Here is a 10,873-nt window from a genome sequence, read left to right on the forward strand (position 1 = left end):
GTTGCATGAAAAAATAATTGAATAGGGAAGAATTTTGATTGGTTGGGAGGAAAGGCCTATATAGTATTTCCATATTAATAGATCTCGTTTCTCATCTCGTATCGTTTACGATTTTCTCGTATCGTCTCGTTTACGGTATTTCATTTGTCTGATGCTGGCATATTTATTAATTTCATTTTGTTTGTTTCTTAATTTATTTTCTCATCTTTCAAATCCTAACCCTTTTCTCTTCTGTATAAATACTTCACCAGAAACATCAACCCAGAAAACAGAGAGAGAGAGAGACAGGCGAGACAAACAGCTCTAAAAGGAGAAAAAAAAAAAAAAAGAAAAAGAAAGAAGAGAAAGCAGTAAAACGACCTGCCGTTCTCTTCGCTTTCTCCAAAAATTTCTCCCGATCTGTGCAATTAATCTGGTAAATTTTCATTTCATTATATATTTTTTTATAATCTTTTTTTTTTAAAATTTCGGATGATATTATTGGGTTGTTGAATTTTAAGAGTTGGGACTGTAATTTTTTAGGGTTTTTTGGGTTATTTTTTGAAGTATAATTGATTATGAGAAGCTCAGATCTCTTTGTTCTTTTATTGTTTTGTTGATTTCTTTTTACAGAATTAGAATCATGTCCTCGCTTAGCAGAGAACTTGTGTTCCTTATACTTCAATTCCTTGATGAGGAGAAATTTAAAGACACTGTTCATAAGTATGCTCTTATCTTTGTACTCCTTTTATTTTTCTTTTCTTTTCTTCTGTCTTTTTAGAATTTAAATTTTTTAATCTGTTCATGCATTGTTTTGTGTATTTGTTGATTAATATATTTAAATTTAATAGATTGGAGCAAGAGTCGGGGTTTTTCTTCAATTTGAGATATTTTGAGGAAATGGTGACAAATGGAGAATGGGATGAAGTGGAGAAGTATCTTTCAGGGTTTACAAAAGTTGATGATAATAGATATTCCATGAAAATTTTCTTTGAGATTCGAAAACAGAAGTACCTTGAAGCACTGGACAAGTAAGCCCTTTTTTTAAAAGTTCATTTTCGATAGTCTTCTAATTCCGTCCACTACTTGGTCAGCCTTGTGAGTTGGATTATCAAATTTGCAGGTTAATTTAGTTGTCATTATAAAGCGAATGATAGTAAGTTCATCTGTATTTTCCTGACATAAATGCAGGCGGGATCGCACCAAAGCCGTGGAGATTTTAGTTAAGGACCTAAAAGTGTTTTCAGCTTTTAATGAGGAACTTTTTAAGGAAATTACACATCTGTTGACGTTGGAAAACTTTAGGTACAACTGAAATATTAGTTCTCCGATTCTGCTTGTCTAATATGGCAGAACTTTGTCTTCTTTGTGTTTGTGTTCACGAGATTTGATTGCTTATGTTAATACACAGAGAAAATGAGCAACTATCAAAATATGGAGATACAAAATCTGCTAGGGGTATAATGCTTGCTGAATTAAAGAAGCTAATAGAGGCTAACCCCCTTTTCCGTGATAAGCTTCAGTTTCCTACGTTGAAGAATTCAAGACTGCGGACACTAATAAATCAGAGGTCTCATATTCTGGTGTCTAGATTCTATACCTGATTCCTTCCTTCTGTGAGCTTCCTAACAGTTATTTATTGTCGTTATAATGCAGTTTGAACTGGCAGCATCAGCTTTGTAAGAATCCAAGACCTAATCCAGACATAAAAACTCTATTTGTAGACCACAGTTGTGGGCAACCAAATGGTGCTCGAGCTCCATCCCCTGTCACTAATCCTTTAATGAGTGCTGTTCCAAAGGCAGGGGGTTTTCCTCCACTGGGTGCTCATGGTGTAAGTTAATAGAAGTCATAAGTAATTTAGCTGTTTTTGGATTGTGTATTTCTTTTGACTTCATGTACATGTATTTGCAGCCCTTTCAGCCCACACCTGCTGCTCTTCCAACCTCTCTTGCGGGATGGATGGCTAACCCAACTCCTGTGCCTCATCCTGTGGCTTCTGCTGGACCAATAGGACTTACTGCCCCTAACAATGCAGGTGGTTATTGATAGGATGTTTTCATAGACTTCAAAGTGCTTTTGCTTTACTAAGTTCTACATTTTTCATGTCGGGGATTGTTTTGAAGCTATATCTGTATTTAGAATTATGTGGCCTCAGACAGGACATGATACGTGAAACTGTTAGGTAAAGGCATATTTGTTGCTAGTATGTTTTTAAGATGTAAAACCAAGAAACACTGGAAATTCGCCAGAGCATGGAGATTTTAGGATACAGGCTGCATAGTGCTTTTAGTGAAGTGCATATCTTGATGGACTATCATCTTACCTTCTATATATTTTAAAAAACGGCAGCTGCAATCTTGAAACGACCTAGAACTCCTCCAACCAATAACCCAGCTCTGGACTACCAGTCAGCAGATTCTGAACATGTTTTGAAGAGATCAAGGCCCTTTGCAATGCCAGACGAGGTATCACATACTAATAATACCCATTGTTCTTGTTCACAATTAGATTTACCTCATGACCTCTGTGTAAGACATGCATATCAATTTTTTATATCCATCAAATAGTATGGCTTTGAGATGCATGTGATGCAATTTGTTGAGGTTTAGAGGAAATTAATTAATTCATGTAATGATTTAGATTTATATAAAACTTTCTTTTTACACTAAGTTGAAAATTTTTGTTAATTAGTTGCTGCTTCCCTCGTTTTACCTAAATTATGAGTAATCAATGAAATGTGGTATAACAGGGTCCGTGAGGCAGAATGAAAAATTTTATTTGCTTTGCTTGGTTTTTGAGTTCCATTCTTGGTTACTTCTACTTTTCTGTCATTAATTGCTCATATTTGGTTGCTCTTTATCACCAGAAAGGGAAAAACTGGTAATAGACAGTTTATACAGTTTCGACAATTTTGTGGATTTTAGTTGGCTTGTATATCACCTTAAGGGTTTTTCTGCCATTAGTCTTATGACTGCAATTCTGAGTAGTAAGAGATCTGCTCCATCTTGTAACATAGCATCATCCTTCCACCTTTTGCATGAAATGATATTTAATGAAGGGCATCTGATTAGCTGCTCCTTCAGCAGGTCAATAATCTGCCAGTAACTATTTTGCCTGTTCCATATGCGGGCCAGACCCACGGTCAGAGTTCATACTCACTTGATGACTTGCCCAAGACTGTTGTTATGACTCTAAGTCAGGGTTCTGCTGTCAAGAGCATGGATTTCCATCCAGTACAACAAATTCTACTTCTAGGTGAGCCAACCCACTGTGATATAAAAATTTTCATGCATGCTTAGATTTCATTTCCTCTAAACTGCGTACGTTTCCGTATTCTGGTTTTAGCTTCCCTTTCATGTTGTGTGCTAATTGTATTTTCTCTGTATTTGGTTTGTAATTTCAGTGGGAACAAACATCGGTGATATCATGGTGTGGGAAGTAGGTAGTGGTGAAAAGATAGCTCATAAAGCTTTTAAGGCCTGGGACCTTTCAGCGTGTTCAATGCCTCTGCAGGTATTTCTTTGTTTCACCTTTTAACAAGATATAGTGAACATGAAGTAGTTATTTTGTGCTTCTTAAAATGTAACCATCTGATTCTCACAGGCATCTTTGGCGAATGATTATACAGTCTCGGTCAACCGTGTTGTGTGGAGCCCTGATGGAGCTCTTTTTGGTAATTCTTGGAGCTATAACAATTGGACTTCTGATAGTCTACTTCTGTACATAGGAGATTTTTTCATGTAAATCGAATACTAGATTTGAGATTTTCTCCCTATTTCAGGTGTTGCATACTCCAAGCATATTGTGCACATATACTCCTACCATGGTGGTGATGATCTACGTGACCGCTTAGAGGTTTGTCTGATCAGTCAATTCGATTAGGCTCATCTAGTTTTAAGTTTCTATTTAAAATTACTTATGCGGCCTCAGATAGGACATGGTGCTTTCTCCTAAATATATTCACTGAAATATTTTTTATTTTAGATTGAGGCTCATGCTGGAAGTGTTAATGATCTTGCGTTCTCCTACCCCAACAAGCAATTATCTGTTGTCACTTGTGGCGAGGACAGGGTTATTAAGGTTGCTTGTCGTCTTTTTATTTTTATAAAATAATCTCACTCCATCTGTTTGATATGGCTTTCTAACAGGCTCACATCTTGTAGGTATGGGATGCAGCTTCTGGGGCCAAACAACATACTTTTGAGGGTCATGAAGCACCTGTCTTTTCCATATGCCCTCATCACAAGGAAAATATTCAGGTAACAAACAGTAGCTTGGAGATTGATACTCACTTGTTCGTTAGTTTAGATTTCTTTTCCATTTCAACAGTGAGACCCAAAATCCTAAACCCCGAAAAATGTACACTTATTTTTTCTTAGTTTACAAAAAAAGCCAATAATTTGTTTAGGAAACTAAGCTAAAATTTTTTCACCATTTTATCCAAAGAATCTTAACAGATGGAATGCATAGAATTAGATAATTATGCATTTAATGTTATTTATGTTTAATACAAATCTGCTTTTAGCTTTCCTCAATCACTTGTTTTGGAGTGGTTTGTCTTACAATGTTCTGAAGCAGAAAGGCAAACTTTTTTTGCTTGAGTTCTAGCATGAAAACTGCAGTTTCTGTTTGTAAATTCAGTGGTTTTACCTCCAATGACCTCTTCTTTCTGCTTAAGTCATGTTTAAATAAACATAGGAGGGTTGTAAACATAATCTTCTATGGAGTTCAATATGCGACATGGTAAAAATATTTGAAAAATTGGGATATTGAGTTGTTATGGAACCACCACTCCCTTCTGGTTTCTTTCACATTCCTTAAGAACTTATCTACCTTTCTTTTGGGGTTTCTTTTTTTGGGAATTTATACATTTTTAATCATTGGTTTCCTGTAAAGTTTCATGTTTATTTTGCTGTCAAGCTTAAAGACTTCCATTTTCTTCTTTGTTTTCTTCTGTGTTTTCAGTTCATTTTCTCAACAGCAACTGATGGGAAAATAAAGGCATGGTTGTATGATAATATGGGCTCAAGAGTTGACTATAACGCTCCTGGTCAGTCATCCACAACAATGCAATACAGTGCTGATGGAACAAGGTTCATGTCTTATTTGTACTCTATAATTCTGGTCTTTCTCTTTTGGGGTTGTTCTTTTTCTTTCTATTCTTTAACAGTAATATTAATCCTTTAATTTATATCTGCCACTTATAGGTTGTTCTCATGTGGGACAAACAAAGAAGGGGAATCATTCTTGGTGGAATGGAATGAAAGTGAAGGAGCTGTCAAGAGGACATATTTTGGTCTTGGAAAGAGATCTGTGGGAGTTGTTCAATTTGACACAACAAAGAATAGGTTCTTGGCTGCTGGTGATGAGTTCTCTGTCAAATTCTGGGACATGGACAATCTTAATCTATTAACAAGTACTCCAGCTGATGGTGGATTGCCGGTACATAAGCGCATGCCTCATTTCATGTTAGGCTGTCTGATGCTTACTCTCCCTACTAACCTTAATTGTTATAACAAAATGCAGCCTTCTCCTTGCATTAGATTTAACAAGGAAGGAACATTGTTAGCTGTTTCAACTGATGATAATGGGGTTAAAATTCTAGCAAACTCAGATGGGGTTAGGTTCCTACGGACGGTGGAGAATCGTTCATTTGATGCTTCTAGAGTTGCTCCTGCTGCTATAGTAAAGGTAAAAGCTCTTTATATATACAAATACGTACAACTATGCAATCATTTATGCATATTTGTTCTATGGAAATATATTTCCTGAGTGCCTGATTTATGTAATAGGCTCCTAGTGTTGGTCCATTTGGCTCTAACAATGCAACTATTGGAACAACCATTGGTGATCGGGCTGCACCAGTAACTGCTATAGTTGGAACAGTGAGTTACCTTTCATAATCTTACCCTAAATACATTTGGCAGAAATTTACATAATCTTTTAAATGCAATCTCTAACAAGTAATTTTTGTATGAAACAATTTATGATCTATTATGATCTAACCTTTGCTTTTCTGTGTCTCTCCAGAACAATGATGCTCGAACTTTGGCTGATATAAAGCCCAGGATTACAGATGAGTCAGCGGAAAAATCTAGGATCTGGAAACTTACAGAAATTAATGAACCATCACAGTGCCGCTCCTTGAGGCTTCCTGATAGTTTGACAGCAATGAGGGTAAAGCTCAGTATCTAGTTGTGTAACATTATAGAACTTGGTCATAGTTGTGCCTGAATATGCCTTCTTTCTAAAATCAGCTTCTCATGAATAGTTCAATAAGATTTTATCCTCTTCTGTGTGGCAAAAACTATTGTGTTTTTCAGCTATCGTGGTTAATAATTTGGCACCTAAGTTAACTATATAAATATTTGTAGTTTGGTTAGTCTGTGGTTATAATCTGAGTAGAGTATGATAAATAACATAAAGAGTGCTCTATTTAATATGGTAATTTTCAATGACTTGATGAATGTAGATGCTTAAAATACCATGAGAGAGTATCGTCTTAGGCAGTTAGTGATTTGAAATTTAACAAATTTTTGTTGATAATATGTACTTATTTATTTATAGAAAAAGGACAAGCGATTATTTTTTTTTGCTTGATTTCAGGTTTCTAGACTAATATATACAAATTCTGGAGTTGCCATATTGGCATTAGCGTCTAATGCTGTACACAAGCTCTGGAAATGGCAGAGGAATGATCGCAACGTAACTGGGAAGGTCTTTTAATTTCTTTAACAACTCTTTGCTAGGTCGCATACCTGGTTTCCTAATTCTATTTTTAGTTGATTTTATTTTCTTATTGTTATTATAAGCTAGATATTAACTAAGTCCTGCCTGTTGTAGGCCACAACTAGTGTAGCACCACAATTATGGCTGCCTTCAAGTGGAATATTGATGACCAATGATATAAGTGATACAAATCCTGAAGATGCTGTTCCATGCTTTGCACTTTCAAAGAATGATTCTTACGTCATGTCGGCTTCAGGGGGTAAAATTTCACTATTCAATATGATGACATTTAAGGTAGGGCATTCTCCACTCATCTCATTCTTTGGACATGATTACATTTTTAGGAAAGCTTTGGATTTTTAGGTTAATAGGCCATTTAAAAGGATAAGTGTTCATATTATAGTCATGAAGTTTAAGGAATGCTGATTAATTGAGAATGTTTAATTGGTTAGATTTTTAGGTTGAAACTGACTGACAATGAGGTTATTTTTTGTGATGATCGTAGTTTGCATAATCTGATTCCATACTTCTTTATATTCATTGTTGTATCTTTGTGCTTTCTTAATATGCAGACAATGACAACGTTCATGCCCCCACCACCAGCAGCCACATTTCTTGCATTTCATCCTCAGGACAATAATATCATCGCCATAGGCATGGATGATTCATCGATCCAAATTTACAATGTTCGGGTGGATGAGGTCCTTTTAATTGACTTAAAACTTCGATGGTTGTTGATACGTAAGTGGAAATTATTTGATTAACTATGTGCTCTATTTTTAACAGGTGAAAACAAAGTTAAAAGGTCATCAGAAAAGAATAACAGGTCTTGCCTTCTCTCATACTCTGAACGTGCTTGTATCTTCGGGAGCCGACAGTCAGGTGCAAAATATTAGCTTCTTTCCCACACATGCTTGTTGTATCCTAAAGCAGTTCAACAGTCCACTTTGAGAAAGCTAGAATAATTAATACTTAGAGATATGGTTAAGCTGAAGTTTAGAGTCATAGGCGTGGATCGAGTTAATCTTGTTAAGGACCGTAGGGAAAGCTTGGGTAGGGAATGATTCCCTTGAATTTATGCTTGTGAAAACATATTAATTTATTATGCTTATATAAAGTCTTTCCTACTTGGTTTGTTGGTAGTTTATCATATTAAACACTACACAGAACTTCATAGGACTTACCATGAATAGGGATGTCTTATAAAAATGATTTTTAGTACTTTTTATGGAGTTAACTCTCCGTTTGTCTGCTAATTATTCCATGTTTGTTTTTCTCTACAGCTCTGTGTATGGAGCACAGATGGATGGGAGAAGCAAGCTAGTAAGTTCTTGCAAATCCCAAATGGCCGGGCAGCATCTCCTCATGCAGAGACTCGTGTTCAGTTTCACCTAGATCAGATACATTTGCTGGCAGTTCATGAAACACAGATAGCAATATTTGAAGCACCAAAACTAGAATGCCTAAAGCAGGTGTCTGAGCTTATTTGCTGTATAATATATATTTTCTAGATTTTTATTGCTTAAAATCTATGTTTAAATCAAGTGCACTTCAGGAGGTAATTGCATTTAGAATATTTTCATGCATGTATTTAGGAGTGGGCTGGCAATGCCAAATTCAACCTTTTAGAAATCGTTTTGCTGCTAGTACAGTCTGCTATTTGTCAATACAACCCTTTTTTTTTTGGGGGGGGGGGTTTATTTTGAGGTTATTAATATTGTTTTGGAATTGTTTTCTCAAACAGTGGGTCCCTCGAGAAGCCAGCGGTCCAATTACTCATGCAACATACTCCTGTGACAGCCAATCGATATATGTGAGTTTTGAAGATGGAAGTGTTGGTGTGCTTACTGCTTCAACACTCAGATTGAGATGTCGAATTAGTCCCGCAGCATATTTACCTCCAAATCCAAGGTGCTTTTTCTCTTTCTATTTATTAAAACAGTCATAAACACAATTTGAGTTAATAGTTAATTATCATATCGTGATTCAATCCAATACGTTTTGTGGTGGAAGTTTCTAACAATGCACCTTGAACAGCTTGAGAGTTTTTCCACTCGTCATTGCGGCACACCCATCCGACCCAAATCAATTTGCTTTGGGATTAACAGATGGTGGGGTCCAAATTGTTGAGCCATTGGAGTCGGAAGGAAAATGGGGCACCTCTCCTCCAGCTGAAAATGGTGCTGGACCAAGTACCACATCAGGTGTAACTGGTTCAGAACCTCCCCAGCGGTGACCAGCACACGTGCAGGTATTGATAGAAAGGATATAACCAAAGCATCCATTACTAGCATGCATTTTTATCATATGCTCACTGGTGTCATGTTAAAAAGAAATTCTCAAGGGGGAGCTTCAGAAGTATAATGGATTGGTATGAATCGCATGACGTCCTTTTTGCAGCCAAGGCATATAGTGTTGATTTCAGGGATTTTGGTGTAAATTTAGGAGATGTTGGCTTAGAGAAGCTGGTCTGACTATAGACTTGAAAAAAAAGGGAGCGAAATCAGACAAAAAATTTCTGTTGGTTTATAACTAGGAATCCTGGCGGGTTTCCCATTATTATTTAGCCTTTTAGAAACTATATTAATTATGTTTATTTTTTTGCTTATGCTTCGGTTATTTTTTTTTTAAATTAAGAAATTGTTTTAACGGCTACTATTTGTCCGTACCGTGTAATATTTGGATGTGACACGAAATATGATACGGAAAAAAAAGGATATAAAGACGGACACAAACAAATAAGGTGAATTATAGAATGTTTATAAATGAGTTGAGTTGGTATTTCCCTTTAGTGTGTTTTCATTTCTGATTTATTAATACTATGGATTGAAAGTAATTAAAGTAAAAGTTAAATAAAGTAAATCATATGTAAAATAAATAGTGGAAAAGAAAGGAAAAAATTAAAATTTAAAAAAAAAAAAACACGCATCTTAAAAATTTGTTTTGTAATAAATTGAACGATATTTATTTTTCCTTACTTTACTAGTTTATATCATAAAGTCAATCCAAATATATGCTAAAGTAATTTTTTATTTTTTAAAATGTTAGTTTTGTGATTTTAATTTTATTAATTTGAATACTTTAATTTAAATATAATAAAATATAATGTATTCAAATATAATATTTTTAAAAGTAAAATCAAATTTACCATTTTATCCCTTAACATTTTTTTTATAAGAAACAGATAGAAGGTGGAATCAGTTTAACTTTCAATCCCTTAATCGGTTGAATTGGATGGTTCAAACAAATACTTAAGATGGATAAAATAATGATTATTATAAGAATACTAAATTTTAAAAAGATTTTAAAAATGTTAAATATTAAAATATTAAGAAATACATATTTACAAAAATTAAAGATAAAAGCAAACTGAAGAATTGTTAAAAAAAATAAAAATAAAAATTTCATAAAAAAGTTAGTTAACTAGAATAATCTTAAATATATAACCATCAATGATTAACATATATGATTAATTGTCTTCATAAAAAAAAAATCTCTCTAGTGAACCAACGTGATAATACTAATCATAGGGTTCAACCAAGGTTAACTGGCTCAAAGTATTATTATGTTATTACACCATGACTACTAATAGAGGCAGTAGGTTTTGTTTAAGGACCTTCTCCCACTTAATATTTTAAAAACGATACAAGTTTTTAATTTCATTTTTAATTATGAATGATTAAATATGCAAACAAGTACATATGACATTCTTTCCTAAACTAAATGACATGCTTAATCATGTATGTATAGACACTGTCCTTAATTTATCAATATTCAATTATTCATAATATTCATAAATACCAAAATTCTAATTAAAATCAATCAACTCTAATTGGTCAAAAAATTTCATGGTTTCATCCTAAGAAAAAAAAAGTAAAATAATTAAAAATTTTCAAAAGCATTCTTTGGGTCTTCTAGGTTAAAGCCAGGCATCTTGAATATCCGAAAAGAACTTGTGCACCAACACCACGATAACCAAAATCAAGAGTGAACAATCTTGTGAGCCCAACAGTTTTTCGTTGTTGTTATGAGCTCCGCTGATCGGCCATCGCCATTGTCAGATTGTCAATGTAACATCTCGAGATAGGGCCTGAAAGTTTGGCCTTGCAAGTGAGGGTTCGCCAAAAGAATATTAGTAAGGAGTTCACCAGAGATACGACGA

At 34.7% G+C, this 10,873-nt stretch overlaps 1 protein-coding gene across 3 annotated transcripts; it reads left to right on the forward strand.

Annotated features, from left to right (window-relative positions):
- Positions 1-256: 256 nt before the first annotated feature.
- Positions 257-9,496, forward strand: LOC107901318 (topless-related protein 4). 3 transcript variants are annotated; one of them, XM_016827264.2, is made up of 26 exons: positions 257-415; positions 613-702; positions 831-1,010; positions 1,171-1,284; positions 1,391-1,549; positions 1,636-1,813; positions 1,894-2,017; positions 2,332-2,447; positions 3,066-3,237; positions 3,386-3,495; positions 3,586-3,655; positions 3,764-3,837; positions 3,967-4,062; positions 4,146-4,241; positions 4,948-5,075; positions 5,190-5,424; positions 5,509-5,673; positions 5,775-5,867; positions 6,013-6,159; positions 6,589-6,699; positions 6,826-7,005; positions 7,284-7,412; positions 7,498-7,593; positions 7,995-8,183; positions 8,456-8,622; positions 8,749-9,496. In XM_016827264.2, exons 2-26 carry the CDS (start codon positions 623-625, stop codon positions 8,945-8,947), a joined length of 3,408 nt encoding a protein of 1,135 aa, XP_016682753.2. In that variant the 5' UTR covers positions 257-415; positions 613-622; the 3' UTR covers positions 8,948-9,496. The 3 variants fall into 3 exon arrangements, with proteins under 3 accessions (XP_016682753.2, XP_016682754.2, XP_016682755.2); XM_016827265.2 differs by having other exon boundaries at positions 3,069-3,237; XM_016827266.2 differs by having other exon boundaries at positions 3,117-3,237.
- The last annotated feature ends 1,377 nt before the right edge of the window (positions 9,497-10,873 follow it).

This window comes from Gossypium hirsutum, chromosome D06 (genome assembly GCF_007990345.1).
Source record: "Gossypium hirsutum isolate 1008001.06 chromosome D06, Gossypium_hirsutum_v2.1, whole genome shotgun sequence".
NCBI classification, from domain to species: Eukaryota; Viridiplantae; Streptophyta; class Magnoliopsida; order Malvales; family Malvaceae; genus Gossypium; species Gossypium hirsutum.